Source organism: Micromesistius poutassou (assembly GCF_964030765.1).
Source record: "Micromesistius poutassou genome assembly, chromosome: 1".
Lineage (NCBI taxonomy): Eukaryota > Metazoa > Chordata > Actinopteri > Gadiformes > Gadidae > Micromesistius > Micromesistius poutassou.
This window is the reverse complement of record NC_140271.1, coordinates 9,935,653-9,952,996: the sequence shown is the minus strand read 5'-3', so window position 1 is coordinate 9,952,996 and position 17,344 is coordinate 9,935,653. Positions and strand designations below refer to the sequence as shown.

Here is a 17,344-nt window from a genome sequence, read left to right as displayed (position 1 = left end):
AGTAATTATGAAATGAGTTGTCATTTGTCATCATGGGGAAACACTGTTGTTTTGTTGTTTGAAGCTACAGCGTTTCTCATGCATGATGTAGCAAAACAACCTTTTCATAAGCCTGGGTTAGGGTTTAGTTAGTTTGATTTAGGACTGTACAGTACTACAACCCTCTCTTAGGTCCTCTCAATATGGCAGAGAATTGCCCCCCAAAAAATCTCATGATGCATTCTGATGAACAAGTTGTATGTAGGCTTGGATCTCTATCAACTCAAGGCAACGACATTGACAACGACACACACTTAGGAAAAGAATCACTTCTTATTTTGTTGTTAATTAAAAGAAAAAAACCTGTGCTGGGCAAAAAATGGTGTTTGATTAACATATATATATATATTTATTGCACACCTATAAGTACTCTGGGAATTCATTCGTTTTTCAAACCTTTTATTTGTTGTTATTTTAATGAATTGTCCCTCAGCAATATAATCATCTTGGCACACTCAGATTTCCAAGGCATTTAAGAATTGACACCGACAGCAACAATCGTATTTACACATGCACTTTTGCACCTATCAGGTCTGTGTAATGTGGTATATTGTTAACATCCAGAGAGCTCGCTCCAGCATGCCCCAAGCACTCGCATACAGGACACAGCAGCACTGACCCACAAAGGCCACAGACATTTCTAGGTTTTTGGCACCAGCATATATACCTACAAGCCAATATGTGTCTTGTGTTTACACCCAGTAAACTAACTTTTCTCTTTATGTTTGGAAACAAAGTTACAATGGATGATTTTCTAGTAATATTATTTGTGCCTAGCAATATGTCTGTCTCACTTATAACTACATTGATCTGTGATAAGATGTAGCACAGCTTCACAAATACGCATAAGCATCCAGACAAGACAAACAAGTCCCAAAATCTTTTTTATTGCACTAAGCAGCTAAACACATTATTTTTTTCTTCTAGCCCTATACGTACATCTCAACCTTTTCTCCACATCTTCATCCATCCCAACCCTCACCCCTCCTCCCCCTCTCTCCCTCTCGTGCTCTCTCCCATTTTCAACCTCTGTGCTCTTTTTCTCTCTCCCCCCCCCCTCTCTCTCTCTCTCTCTGCTCTTGCCTGGCCCTGCGGTGCTGTGTCTGCTTCCGTGGAGCGATCGAAGGTGACATGGGCAGCGAGTGAGGACGGGAGAGGGGGGGGAGGAGGGGGGAGGAGGGGGGAGGGCCCGCCCGCGCCACAGTGTAGCCTGCGGGCATACAACGGCAGAGAGAGGGAGGGAGGGGGGAGAGGGAGATAAAGAGAGAGAGAGAGAGAGAGAGAGAGAGAGAGAGAGAGAGAGAGAGAGAGAGAGAGAGAGAGAGAGAGAGATAGAAAGAGGGACAGACAAAGAATGGGAGGAAAGGGAAGAACAAGAAGGAATAAGGGGAAAGATTGAGAGTTGAGAGAGAGAGAGAGAGAGAGAGAGAGAGAGGGAGAGGGAGGTGGAGAGATACGCTGGGCTAGGCTGTAATTCATAAGAAATGAATATTTCAGCGTTAATGTATCGGAGCTGAACCCAGCCCCTCCCCACTCTCTTAACAAGGGGGTGGTTGTTTGTGTGTGTGTGTGTGTGTGTGTGTGTGAGTGTGTGTGTGTGTGTGTGTGTGTGTGTGTGCATATGCAGAGTCGGTGGTCACTGAAGGTAGTAGTGACAGCGTGATTTTCAAATGTATGCATGCGTGTGTAGTAGACCACGCCATAGTCACCCCCTCCAACCACACAACAACCAAACGCACACAACAACCCCAATGCACACACACACACTCCCATCGGCCACACATGTGCATTGTTTTTGTTTTAAAGATATGATGTTAATTTGTTCCGGCGTGGTTGCCATGGTGAACTCCCAACCCCCAACCCACACACAGACACGCAAGTGCACACACACACACACACACACACACACCCTCTGCACCCACTGGCGAGGGCAAGGGAGAGTGAGAGATAGAGAGCGGGAGACAGAGGGTGACAGAGAGGAAGTAACAAGAGTCTGAAAAAAGCTGCCCTGAAGCGGCCGTCATATCCAAGGAGCATGCACACTGCACGCTGCTGCATGGGAGAACACACACGCTCACACAAACACAAACATACGCACACACACACACGAGGGGGCACGTGCACACACACACACACACACACACACACACAAGCGCATGCACACATGACCCCCGCTTGCATGCAAACTTGCAGATCCAATGGCTGCCCTTTCGTAAATTTTCATTTTTAGATGATACGGAGGAGTGGAGGGGATTCTTTTGAAACGGTAACGTGAATGTTCCTGAGGTTTTTCTATTGTCATGACCAAAAGGAGAAACGTGTGAAAGTTTTGTAGGGTAGAGGCAGAGCAGGGCACATGAGAGGAGATGGAAGAGAGAGAGTGGGTAGTGTGGTGCAGAGGAGTAGAGGTTGAAGACAGAGAGAAAGAGACGAGGAAAGGGAGGAGGAGGGAGGTGGAGCAGGAGGAGGTGGAGCAGGAGGGGGAGGGGGAGGAGGCGTAGAGAGTGTGGAGTCTTGTCAACCGGAAGTAAAACATGTTGACACCCTCATCCTTCCCCATCTCCCCCTTGTTTCTGTGTGTGTGTGTCCTCTTAAGCACCCCCCCCCCCCCACCCCCTTCATATGCTCAAGTCATTCTGCTGTCTCCCCTGGTGTGTTTACCTCCACAACTATCTCCAACTTTTGAGGCCCGATGGCTAACTTTCCCTCTCTATCTATCTATCTATCTATCTATCTATCTATCTATCTATCTATCTATCTATCTATCTATCCATCCATCCATCCATCCATCCATCCATCCATCCATCCATCCATCCATCCATCCATCCATCCATCCATCCATCCATCTCTCTCTCTCTCTCTCTCTCTCTCTCTCTCTCTCTCTCTCTCTCTCTCTCTCTCTCTCTCTCTCTCTCTCCCTCTCTATCTATGTATGTATGTATCTATTTATTTACCTATCTGTCTACCATCCATCTATCTGTCTGTCTGTCTGTCTAGCCATTCATCTAAGCATCTCGTCTATTCGTTTATCGTGGGTTTATAAAATCGGCAAATTGGATTTATTAAAACACGACCACATTGTGTATGGTGGGATTATAAATCCATTATTAGTATTAATATTAGTATTTCCCAGTACTTTTTATACTCAGCTTTCCTTTTTCATGTCTTTGGGTAAGAGGCTTCTGTTTTTTTTCCTCCTCTGAGCTAATCCAATGAAATATGCAAATAAGATGTCATGGCCGTGTCAAAGTGCAGTCAGAGAGAAAACACGCACAAACACACCCGGCATGCGTGTGTGTGTGATTGTGTGTGATTGCGTGTGTGTATGTTGGGGGGCTGGGGTAGCACTCATGTCTTACTCCATAGAGGATGCCTATGTTGGCAGTGTATGGAGCCGAGCGGGGTAATAATGTACCCCGTCTAGTCAATGTGTATTGGACGGGGGGGGTGGGGGTGGTCTTTGTTGGTCTTAAAGTGATGATATCTAAGTGATCCCATATAGATCATATTGTAATATTACCTGTATTAAGCTGAGGGGCCCAGTGTGACGTAAAGAACAACGTTTGTGTCCCTTTGGGCAGAATATGCTTAAAGCAGACCTACAGGCAATATAGACCCATGTCAATCAGAAGGGAATGTACACAGTAATCCTGTGGAAAGCAATCTAGTACAATTCTGTGCAATAACAGATACCAGCATATTGAGGACAGGATATCAGGCTAAAATGTCTCTATTAGGTTATTTTGCCAATTGACATTACATTTTTGTGTATAAACAATGGAATGTTACCAATTGGATCATTCATATTGAATTTGAATGTGGCATGTCATCATGTAATCAATAATTATCTCCCATTTCGAAAAATACTTATATATTTATCTTTGTCCAAAATAAACAAATGAGAAAAATGAAAATACAGAAAACATTGACTTTGAGTGTGCACGTTTTTATTTGGGTAATTTCTTCCCCCTGGTACTCGACAACAATGACCTAAGGATATGAAAGTCGTCTGCAGTGTGATTATTGATGATTCATTATTGCTGTGGTTACAGTGTTCCCCATGCAGGTTATGTTCCCAATGCAGTTACCATGCAACTGGATTGTAGCTACAAGTACAACTGTACAACTAGAAGTACTGTAAAAATACAAATAATAAAAAGTATCTTATTTTTTTTATTATTATATTTTTCAGTCACACCATAGAATGTTATTTCCACATGTGAATATTTAGATGTTTGTAGTTTGCATACATAGGAGATGAGGTATGTTATTTGAAACTTTCCAGCCGTGTTATTCTCCATATCTCCAAGAGATATGTCTTTGCATTTCCATACCTTTAAAAGCCCTCCTCCTCTCCATGGGACCCCCCACTTATGCCCTCTCTCTCTCTCTCTTCCTCTATCTCTATCTTGCACACTCTCTCTCCATTTCGCTCCCTCTTTCTCTCTCTCTTGTTCTCTATCTTGCATACTCTCTCTCCATTTCTCTCCCTCCCTCCCTCTCTCTCTCTCTCTCCCTCACACTCTCACTTCACCAGCCCTTTTCCTGGCATTAAGTCCAAACCTGACACTGACACTGAGTCTGTGTGTCATCCCTCCCGCCCTTCCCCTCTCTCGTTCTCTCCTCATCCCCTCATCCCCTCTCTTTACCTTCCTCACTCTCCATCCCTCCCTCCCTCTACCCACCCACCCGCACCACCCTCCCTCCCTCTCTCCATCCATCGCTCCGAGGACCAGAGTGCCTCCAGACACATTTCTCTCCCTCTCTCCCTCTCTCGCCTGGCACCCCTCCCTCTCCCCCTCCATTTCGCTCTGTCTAATTCTCTTCATCTCTCTAACTGACTCCTCTCTCTCTCTCTCTCTCTCTCTCTCTCTCTCTCTCTCTCTCGCGCTATCTCTCTCTCTCTCTCTCTCTCTCTCCTTCTCTCACTTTCGGCACGCACACGCTCACTGCTTCGCTCGCTCGCACAGACACAGTCAACAAAAGCGAGGTCAGGGAAGTGGGATGAAGGGACAGTGAAGTAGGAAGCGAGAAAGAGAAAAGAAAGAGGAGTTTGAGGCTGGGAGGAGAGAAAGAATCTGGAAGAGAAGCAAAGAAACAAGAAGAGAAACGAAAACGGAGAATCTTTCACGACTCACCTGGTTCTAGGTGAGTGGGAGAGGGAGAGAGACAGAGAGAGAGAGAGAGAGGTATTTTAAAGCACTGTGGCTAACGTTGTGAACATGGCACCCTCACACCTGCAAAGCATATTTGACCTTTGACTTTTCCTACCCAGGTTGCAAAAAAGTTGACTTAGTGTACTTGTCATTATTTGCCGAATCTATATTTTTGCCATGTGCTCAGAAGTTTTACAGTGTGATCTGATATGTCAAAAAAAGAAAAAAAAAATCTAAAAGTGAATCGTGTGGCGTTGGTCTGACCGGGCAGGATTATCAGAAGCGTGACAGCTCAGCCGATGCATCCGTTACAGTTACAGCTGGATCTTCCCCTGGCTGCTGATGATCTCCTACCCTCTATCTTCAACATTACTGAATTCTGCAGGCTGAAACTAGTTTGAAATGCAAAATTGGACATTATTTGGGTCAACGATTCAATGGTTCAACGAAAAGTATGCATGGAGGACTTGCTTTTTTTGCAACTGATCGTGTCTACTTTCAATAGTCTTCCAACATTTTGGGCTGTTTCATATTCATAACGCTGGGCTGTAAAACACGTTGTTCATTGCAGAATGTCAAAGATCTATTGATTGTTTAGAGTCTACGATGCTTGTCATTTCTAGTGTTAGTTACTGAAACCTTTAAATTCAGGCAAGTGCAGGTAAGGATTCAAACTATCATTTCTTTTCACCAGTCCATATATACATTAAAGTTACAGGCTAGTTGAAGAGCACACCTGGCTCAAACTGATGAAGCAAAGCAATCTTTTAAACTACTGTTATTTAATGAGGCAGTTAAGGCAGATCAAAGTCAAATCTGCATCAGAGCTCAAACAGGTAGACCAAAACAAAATGTTGGGAAAACGAGAAAGAGTGCCAACTAATTTCTATCAATACACAAATGTTGTTTGCATTACAAGTATGTCACTTCCTGCACTCAATTTAAAGTTGACAAAGATCTTCTTCATCTTTGCCACTGACCAAATCAAAGAAATGGGAATATTTGTAGTCGCTAAATGTAAGCATTTCCAGCTTCCAAGCTACCTTGCAAGTCATATTATCTTCGGGGGGTGGTGGGGGTGGGGTTACTCATATTATTACCAAAATTGTATTAGTAATTAGTTACACTACTCGTTACTGGGGAAAGTAATATTATTGCTGTAATGCATTACTAATAACACATTACTGCCCAACACTGGTCATTCCCTCAGAGTTTATTATCCTGTGGAACCCACACATATGGAATGTATTTAACACTTATAATACAATGACTTTGCTTAGATTAAGCTCAAGTATATTTAATGAACCCTGATAAGCAAATAATACATTTTATCTTAATACCGGTAATAAAAAGTATATAATTTTATTGTAATTGTTTAAACAACAGAATGGAATTGATGTCGTTCAAAGATAATAAATGGTGATATGACACACATAAGCTGCGTGTTATAAAATGAACAAGCACGTACGTTTATTTACGTACAGTTATACCGCCACAGCTCTACTGCCATTGCCTTTGTGTGTTTGTGTATGGGGCGCTAGGATCCGTGTCGTTGCATTGTATTTGCTATATGGGATGTGCTGTGTTATATATGGCCTGCATGGCCCTGGTCTAATGGCTCGGGTCGGACAACAGCAGGGGCCCCCCCACCACACTCTGGGGCCCCTGGTGTCATTAGGCTCATTAACATTTAGTGTTGTCAACGCTTGTATGCAGGCCACTTGTACTTAATGTCAGACCACACTCTCCTCTCAAGCGTGCACATGCTAAACAGACCGCACGCTTGTGTGTGTGTGTGTGTGTGTGCGTGTGTATGTGTTTGAGTGTGTGTGAGAGAGCGTGTGTGTATGTGTGTGTTTTGTGTGTTTGTGTGTGTGTGCTTGCGTGTGTGTGTGTGTGTGTGTGTGTGTGTGTGTGTGTGTGTGCATGCGTGTGTCTGTGTGTGTGTGTGTGTTTGTGTGTTTGTTTTGGTTACCAATTAAGCCTTCAAATATAAGTTCAGAACGGCTAGAGTAAATAAACAACCAATGGAATTCATTGTACAATACCAATGATACACAATTACTGTACACACCACACTGACTTACACTCCCTCATATTGATTTATTTTATTTCTCTCCAACCTTCTTCTTCTTCTGTCTCCTCTCTTCTCTCCTTCCCCAGCAGCTTGCTGTTCTCAGAGGGCGGCTAGTCTGAAGTACACAAGGCTGAAGGTGTTAGGAAAGGGGAGAGAGGGAGACACAGAGAGACGCCACACACACAAAAACACACACACACACACACACACACACACACACACACACACACACACACACACACACAAGGGGACGCAGGGTCATGTGTGAGAAAATCACAATGCTTAATCTACAGAGTGGCACCGACTGGACGTCAGGCAACAGCTGGTACCACCAGCCCATGGGTGCGCATGGCTCAGGTAAGACAGACAGAGGCCAAGTCCTCCATTGCACTTCGATTACACCTTAAAGATGGAAACACTTGGAACATTCATGTAGACAGGTGATTATGGGAGGGCCAGGGGCGGCCAAACCCCCAACATGAGGGCCCCTCTATAGAGTCACCTGGCAAACTCTTTCTGATCAATTAAACTATTCAAATTACATTTTGATCAGTTATGCTTCGCACAAGACAATCTTCTCCTCGTAAAATGACCACAAATAGAATAATCTCATTTATATTTCAAGGAAATATTAAAAATATATATTTTTGCTTAAATCTTTGTATTTTAGACTTATGACACAGACTTCGTTCTATACTTCTAACTGAGATACAAGCCCCTTCGCGGCTATGTGCTGCTGTCTGTGTGTTTCCTTTATGTAGGCCTATGGTTATGTGTGTGTGGTTGCATTTAGCTATTGGCAAATAGCTGCTCAGTCATGCATGAGATTTTTCTTGTCACCCCAAGCCAACAATGAAGTCAACAAACAAGCTTCCCTCTCTCACCCACACCCACACCACACACACACACACACACACACACACACACACAATGTCTCAGGCCTCCCTATTTTCTCTGTCAATTTTTCAACTACATCAACTACATCCTTTAAAAAAATGTTTTTAAACCTCTTTCTCCTCCTGCTTGTAGACGGCTGTGTGATGGATGAGGTGGGCCTGGGCATGATGGGTGCAGAGCGGGGGCAGAGGGAGAGGGAGGAGGCGGACGAGTCCCAGCTCCACCTGCAGCTCAAGAGGAAGCTCCAGAGGAATCGCACCAGCTTCAGCCAGGAGCAGATTGACGCTCTGGAGAAGGGTTAGTACTCCTGTCCCAGGCTTTGCTTCAGGCCTTCTATCCGAAAATACATTTTGAAAATGCTGATTTGCGTTGCATCATATTTATTTTTGATTTATTTTTTCGAAAAGTTAGTAAAAGCAAATATATATATATATACATAATAATAATAATTATTATTACTATTTTTTAATTTATTAAACTTTTCCGTTCGGCACAATTTCCTAATAATGAAAAAATATATTTAATATATTTTTGAAGTAGGGCCTTAATAAACAGCTAGCTTAGTCAAGTACTAATAAACTTATTTTTTTTATCGTTAAATCGGACAATGAATTTGAAAAAATGCAGGTAGTAGGGGAAGATCTGATGAGGAATGTCTTTCAAATCACACTAATAAAACCTTACAGAAACGCTCTGCTTCTGTCATCATCTTATTTTTTAGTTGGTGATTCCCTGATCATATCATATGTGGGGCAGACTGCATACAGATCATGGTTGTTGTTGTAGATTGCTTACTAATGAGCTAATGATGCATCAAAGGCTTGAAGCAACTGTTTGAGCTCGACTGCACACAAGAAAAACTAACAAAAGAAAGAAAAATAAATGCACCGTCTGACTAGCTTCGTGAGCCGTTTGACCGTCTCTATCTCTCTTTCTGCCTGGCAGAGTTTGAAAGGACGCATTACCCGGACGTCTTTGCTCGAGAAAGACTGGCAGCCAAGATAGACCTCCCCGAGGCCCGCATTCAGGTAACTGTGTTATGTTTCCCCCTCGTGGTAGTTCTGAGCGTTACAACCCTTACAACTGTGGTCTGTCACTGGCCAGATCTCTACCGCCATCTGTTGTACACATGCATGTTCGCCTTATATCAGGGCTATTTTACATATTTTTTAATGATGACTTAATCCACTCAGTCAAATATTTCACAGGCAGGCATACAATAAAAACTATTTCAGACTGAATATTCTGTTGCTTATAAACACAAACAATGTGTCCAGTGGCGTAGCTTAATTGCACTGGGCCCTGATGCAAGTCTTGCCGCCATCCGCCCCCACCCATCCCCCGCGCACGATGAACATCATGCATCCGCTCCCCATAGGGCCTAGGCCTACAGCCGCACAATTATTAATTATTAATTATTAGAATCATGGACAGTGACTTAGCATCCAATCACACATCCAACATCACACAACACATTCAAATCCTAGCAGAGAGGGAAAAGGACGCACACACAATCATTATTAGAACCACAGACAGTGACTATTTGCATCACTGACACACTAGCTTACGGAAATAATCCATTCAGCTGAACACTCAACCATATTTCCCTTACAGCACAACGATGGCCTAATCACAGCAAACATAGCCAATGGACACAATGTTTTATTTCAAATTCATGTTTTATTTCAATATCTTATCGTATCTTAAAACAAGCTCTGAAGGCATGGAGTTGGCTCGGGAAACATGGGCTTATGTCCCTGTTGTAGTGGTCAGCAAGGAGCTGTGCATGCTCATACAGGGCATCATCAGTGGCACTATTCACCTCTGAGGGTTGGATAGCCTGGAAAAGTTCAGTGGTTTCACGCAGCGCAACAAATCTCTGCAGTAGCTGATAGATAATAATGTCCAGGCTGGCATTAAAAACATTGACCCTGAAGTGGCTCTCAGGGTCATTGAGCCTTTCATCCTGGCACAGCTCATTGTAATGTTGTTTCACTCTCCTTGCGTGAACGCACAGCGCATATACAAAAAAAAATGTATATATATATTTATTTTATTTTTTTCTCTAGGGCCCCCGGGGGCCTCGTGGGCCCCGGTGTGTTGCACCGGAAGCACTGCCCATAGCTACACCCCTGAATGTGTCTGTGTATTAAATAAGTTGAGCTATATAGAGATATAGAAAACTAATGTCATATAAATGTTATATTAGTAGATGTATGTATGTATGTATGTATATAACTGTTAATGTTGTGCAGGGACATTAATATCCAATCAATTGTTTATATGCTTGTGATTGGTCATTGTGTTTGTCATTGGGCTTAATTGATGCTGAATCTGCAGGTGTGGTTTTCCAATCGACGAGCCAAGTGGAGAAGAGAGGAGAAGTTGCGCAATCAGCGGCGGTCAGGGGGCGGAACTTCCTCTTCGACGCAGACACAGACCCCTCTGAGCACTTCCTTCAACCCCAGTGTCTACCACTCTCACCATGGCAATACCTCAGGTATAACATTGCCTCTGATGCTCCGATCAGGTTGTGTTTTTGTGTACCATTGGTTTGAGATTTGTATGCTACTTCTTCAAGTGTTTCAGAGAGCACATTTGCCTGGCACACATCTAACTGAAACTGGCAATGGCTTGCTTTCTCTTGTGATTCATGTCCCAGCCCCATCTACACACATCTCTGTATCTCACACGTGCGATGGTGTCGACACTTTTATTGTAGACATGTGAGAGTGAGTGTTAATAAATGAGTCACAAATTTTTGGAGCAAATTGGTTGTTATCGAAACCTATTCTGTTCTCTCTCGGTAAGCTGCTCATTCAGCTTTTTGTAGGATCCAGATTCTAGTTGATGACTGTATAGGTCATTTAGTACAGTATGTAGTATAATGACGCTTGACTCTAAGTTGGGTGGGCAATTACGAGAAACCAGCCAGAATAAATTAAAAATGCCCCCCCCCCCTTCAGTCCTCCCTTCAGTCCTCCCTTCAAAGCCACTCTGACAAAACCTTTTATTATTGCAATTGTTTCGAGAATTTCAACAAATAATCCTTCTAGAATAAATTGCCTATGCTAGTGTTAAACTAAAAGATTGGACATAGAAACAGCTCTGAGCTTTAATTAATATCATGGCTATACTTATGCAGTATACTATACTATAACTAAGTGTTTGTGTGTTTGTGTGTGTGTTTTTCAGGATCCATGCACAGCAGTCGTAGTGAAACCGCACTCTCCGCCTACGGCTCTCTCTCTGTATTCTCCAATATGCAGGTACACACACACACACACACACACACACACACACACACACACACACACACACACACACACACACACACACACACACACACACACACACACACACACACACACACACACACTTTATATAAGTTACAGAAACTATATTAAAATGATAAGGTAGGGCCCATCAATGACCTTTTTAGTTTCAGTTTCTGCAATCCATTGTCTTTCCCTTGTCCTTCCACAATCCTGCGGTTACTCTGAACCCTGTGACTCACCTGTTCAAACAACACACACCCACACGCCGTCTGCAAGGTGAATAACAAATCATCCACTTAGAGATCCTAAGACGTGTCTGTTAGGAAATAGTTGTGTACTATACGGTGACGGTTCATTAGAATGACCTAAATCGGGAAAACCTGAGAGGAAATGGAAATGTTCAGATGTTCATGACTGTATAAAAGGGGTGATATTATGCCACCAGGTATGAGTGTGATTAGCCATTACCAGCCGTTTGGAAATCTGCCTTTACCTGTGTTCTGGTGAGATAACAAGTGGGAGTGTCCACCTAGTATGTATGATGGATAGATAAGCAATGTTTGCTACAGTCCACTGGGTAGGCTGGTAGACCCATCTAGATACAAATACAGAATTCCTCAAGTGGACATGATTGAACAAACCCTTCACTCACCCTGATCATTAGAGCTGTTCTTTCTTGATTTCACTGAAAGATAATCGGATCACATGTCTTGTTTATTAATGTGAAGCGTTTCCCTACATGTGATGTGGTCACATCATTGTTCACATCATTGTTAAAGTTGGGTCACTTCCCTCTAATGCAGCCTCTGGAATCCAACAGTGAAGTCACACGACAGCATTTTCATAATCAAAATGGCTCCCTCATAAAACATTGATATTTTAACCTTGGCCGACCCTTAACAAAGTTAAGGGCCTTCTATCCCAGTGGGATAGCCCTCTGTCAGGGCCCTCTTCTCCAGTGAGAACTGGACTTAAGACCCCCTCTCCCCTGAGAAACACACATACATACACACACACACACCCTATCACAGTTCTTATAAACAAAACTAGTCATTAGATGGTTCGTCTTTATCAGAGCTTGATGATAAGCCCTCCGCCCCTCCCTTCCACATCCGCCCACCCCTGGTCCTTCTCCGGCCAAGCCTATCCCCTCGTACTTCCACTCAGGGTGGTGGTGCCGGAGGAGGTGGTGATGGGGCTGGAGGTGGTGGCGGTGAGGTGGTGGTGGAGGGGATGGTTATACTGGTTGTTGTGGTGGTCCTAATAGTGAAGGTGGTGGTGGAGATGGTTGTGGAGGTGGAGGTAGTTGTGGAGGTGGTTGTATAGGTGGTTGTGGTGGTTGAGGTGGTGGTTGTGGTGGTGGAGGTGGAGGTTGTGGTGGAGGTGGTTGTGGAGCTAGTTGTGGTGGTTGTGGTGGAGGTAGTGGTTGTGGTGTTGGAGGTGGTTGTGTTGGCGATGGTGCTGGAGGTGGTTGTGTTGGTTGAGGTAGTGGTTGTGGTGTTGGGGGTGGTGGTGGTTGTGGTGTTGGAGGTGGTTGTGTTGGTGGAGGTGGTTGTGGTGGTGGAGGTGGTTGTGTTGGTGGAGGTAGTGGTTGTGGTGTTGGAGGTGGTTGTGTTGGTGATGGTGGTGGAGGTGGTGATGGTGTTGATGGTGGTTGTGTTGGTGGAGGTGGTGGTTGTGAGGTTGGAGGTGGTGTTGGAGGTTGTGGCTTTGTGGGGAACAGAATTTCCTTCCACCTGATACTGATAATGTTCCACAGTAGTCAGATCTAAACATGGATGATAATGCATTATGTAACCACATTATCGCCACACATTGGCCTAGGTATGGTTTCAGGAACACAAGGTCTAGTCTTATCTTATCTATCTTTATTGAATATGGGGAATGGGTTAACCTAGCAATTGTAAGTGTTTTTTTTATGAACTTCCTCACTGTACCGACAGCAATATATTGTTGTTTCTCTTTCTTCTGACAAATGTACTTTGTAGATTGTAAGTCTGTTTGGATAAAAGCTTGGGCTGAATGCCCTGAACGTAAGTCGACACCGTATGTAGTGTCCTTAAGAATGATGTGGACATGGTTCGACAGCAAGTGGCTTCATGCTCCAGAGATGCAGCAACAAACCACATCCACGCAATGAAGGCCGCATTTGGCAGAGCAGCTCACAAATAAACAGACAAATCCAGTCTTAACTGAATCTATCCACACAGACAAACGCATGCTTCTTCCAAAGAGACTCATGTATCTGTTTACAGTCGATTTGGTTGTGTTTCACATCGGTCATAAGTGACATTGTGTGACATTGACTGAACCCAAAATATCTAGTCTTGAGGCTCCAAGAGGGGCTCGTTCCCATGTTTCCCAACAGCTGAACTAATGATCTCCCTGCCCCTCTCTTCACCCCCTGTTCCCCCTTCCCTCTCTCAGTCTCTGTCCCCTCAGTCCTCGTCTGCTTCCTACTCCTGCATGCTGCCCCCCTCGCCCGCCACCCCCGCCCCCCTCCCCCGCAAGTTTGACTCCTCTCGTACCCATCGCCTCATCTGCACGCCCCGCACTCCAGCATAAGCACAGGTAAGCTTCTATACACGCATCATTTGTGTGTGTGTGTGTGTGTGTGTGAGGGTCTGTCTCTGTGTGTGTGTGTGTGTGTGTGTGTGTGTGTGTGTGTGTGTGTGTGTGTGTGTGTGCGTGCGTGCGTGCGTGCGTGCGTGCATGTGTGTGTGTGTGTGTGTGTGAGGGGGGGGTCTTTTTGTGTGAGTGTGTGTGTGTGTGTCTGTCTATGTCTGTGTATTTTTCCTGTGTGTGTGTGTCTGTGTCTTTTTTCTGTGTGTGTGTGTGTGTGTGTGTGTGTGTATAACTTTGGCGTCTTCTCTCTCCTCTCACCATCTCCAGGTTATCTGTCTTCCAGTGCGTCGGTAGGGGGGCAGGTACCAGGAAGTGAGCAGGACTTGGGACAATACTGGACAAGACTGCAGTAAAAAAATGTCTTTATCCCTGTGGTCACGTATCTGTACATATGTTTGGACTGCCCCCCCCCCCCCCCCCCACCGCCCAGCCACCTTACCCGCCCTCCCCCCACTCACCTCAGTTCACTGAATCCTCCTACCGGACACAAACCAAATTGGGGGGATTTTTGTGGAAAATCTGGCAACCCGTGCATTCCAGCGAAGGGCTGATAAGAGGCAGGTAGCCGACCACAGATTAGAGAAAGATTAATTATCATGAAGGCATTGGTGCCAATGAAGCTCATTACAGACAATCAGTCAATAGGCCCCGTTTCACAGAGGCATTGTTTTAGGACAAACACAGGTGTTTGTCCATTATGTGTCTACTCCTTTTGTGTACCAGGGCGAGAGTGTCCTATGACGACACCACTGTGAAAAAGTCCTATTAGCGATGCAACTCTCATTATAGCATAATGGAGAATGGCACAGCAGAACAGAAAACATTAAGAAGCATGTCATGATTGCTAAATACTATAGATAAGATAGATGAACAAGAATCTTGAAGTCAACAAGATCCACCGGAAAACTAGATGTTGAAATAGTTTGCCATAGCTTTTACGATGGCTAAATAATGAAAAGATAGATAATCAGAACAGTATTAGCAATTACAACAAAGCCATGATTAAAAAGGAAAAGCAAATGACAATCAATATTGGCCAAAAAGTACATTACCAAAGTTTATTTGGTGTAGATGGGAAAGCACCTGATATCTGTTAGCCAACACTATCAACTATCAGAGGTGAGAGACATTATATATTTAAAAAAAGTCCTCGTGTGATGACATGACACATGAGCCATGTGTTGACTGCATATACAGAAATAAGTTTGAGCAGTTGTCTTGACCTCAATCGCTGTGCATTTTGTATTTTGATGAGCACAACACAACACTAGACCACTTGCCTCCAGTCCAGTAAAACAAAAGACTATCTTTTGCACCAACAACAACTTTCCAACGTCACTACATTGTGCATGGAATGCATTATACTAAGACATGGGGCACACATGGAGCGCAACACTAGCATTGACTGGCACAGTGCTTGAGACAATCGCTATGAACCGCTAAGACAATCAGGACCAGAGAAAAGACAATCAGATACTGGAGATTAGTGATGGATTAGCATTAGCCATATTGTGATGACTTATTTTGTTAGGTCTGTGTCACTGTCCCCCCCCCCTCCCTCGGACCCCCATGGTTCATATCACCAGGTAAATTAGCACTGTGTTCTATGATATCAGTATGAATGTGTTTGGGCGACTCGAATCATGACGCGTGTAAGCGTGTTTGGTTGATGTGTGTGTGTGTGTGTGTGTGTGTGTGTGTGTGTGTGTGTGTGTGTGTGTGTGTGTGTGTGTGTGTGTGTGTGTGTGCGTGTGTGTTTGTGATGTTAGATAACCAATATTTTTGTGTATTTTCCTTTTGTGAAACTGTATAAACCGAAATAATAAAAAAAAATACATTTGACGTTGTTCATCTTTAATCATTTATTTCATTTGATTATTTTATTGTAGTTTGTAAAGATCAATCTTCAACTTGAAGTATAGTTCAAATAACTTGTTTGTTCCTGCTCGGAGAGAAAGGCCGACTTGGCTTGCCTTTGAGAGATTGCATCTGTTTATTTCTCATGTCTCTCAACTAACAGTAGCATTTCCTGCCTATGTGACTTTGGGTTTCCTGTTTTTGTTAGCCTATTACCACACCCACTGCGAATAAACCTCTAAATGACAAAATCACTCAGACGTCAAGTAGACATGCAGATGGACAAGAGACACCGAAACAGGATCCGGGGCCTATAGCGATCATGCTCGTCGTTCGGAGTCACAGTCCTTGCCATGTAGGGACATTTATTCAGGGTTGGGTTCCTGAAGCAGCCGGGCTCATTAAGTTTGGAGGCTCATGGTGGATGCAGCGTCGAGGCGTGTGGGGGGGGGATGCCATGTTATAGGGACCACCACCCCACCACCTGTAAACAATCACGCCCACTAAGCCCCCATGGTCTACCCCACCCAGCCAACCCCCCCCCCCAGCCAACCCCCCCCCCCCCCCCCCCCTCCCCGGCACCACCCGTCTATTAACATAGTTATGTTATCTATACACAACATTTGAAACACTTTGTACCTAGAGCTGGAGATTTTTTTGCACCATTTTTTGATGCCCTATCTCCACTATCTTTAAATGTGCGCTCCCCGGTCTGTTAGCTGTGTAGGTTGTGTCTGGCTATTTCATTGATAATAGATTAAAAATAAAGAAATTAACGATATATAAGGTTATTGACGAGGTAACAGGTCAGGTGCAGGGGAAGAACAAGGTTTATGTGCTGTCCTTCACTTCTCTTTTCACTAACCATAAAGAACAACTTGTGTCCTTTCTGTAAATGCACACTCTTTGATGTGGGCGTCCCAGGATATGGAGTGATCTACAGTTATGCATAAAAAAATGCACAGTACATATCTCTGTGATCTCTGCCTATTCATCAGCTGCAGTCCAAATAACATTTCAACATATTTTTTCCTATAGTATAAAGTCAAAAATGAAATGTGCAGTTCTGGTGACCTTTTAAAATAGTGCCCATTAAAACCATCAAACATCTGCCATCTCTTTATCTCTGCCTTTGTCATTAATAACCTCCCCCCCCCCCCCCCTCTCTCTCTCTCTCTCTCTCTCTCTCTCTCTCTCTCTCTCTCTCTCTCTCTCTCTCTCTATTTCACTGCCTACCTCTTTTCGGTGTTTGTTGTTAGTTTCCTGTCACAAAGGAAGTGCCGCGCCCGCTCACTTACTCCCCATTGGCTCCGGCTCTGAGGAACAGAGATTTGGCCACCAGAGGGGAGGGGGGGGGGGGGGGGGGTAGGAGGGTCTGTGTTGGGGGGCGGAGGGGGGGGGAGCACAGAAGGATA

General features: G+C 44.2%; 1 protein-coding gene across 1 annotated transcript; it reads left to right on the top strand.

Annotated features, from left to right (window-relative positions):
* Positions 1-7,550: 7,550 nt before the first annotated feature.
* On the top strand, positions 7,551-14,827 carry pax10 (paired box 10; the record flags this gene model as incomplete). Its single annotated transcript, XM_084488556.1, is given in 8 exon segments — positions 7,551-7,629; positions 8,302-8,466; positions 9,115-9,197; positions 10,510-10,669; positions 11,365-11,438; positions 13,875-13,967; positions 13,970-14,018; positions 14,796-14,827. Coding segments are annotated over 8 exon segments (735 nt in total).
* Positions 14,828-17,344: the final 2,517 nt, after the last annotated feature.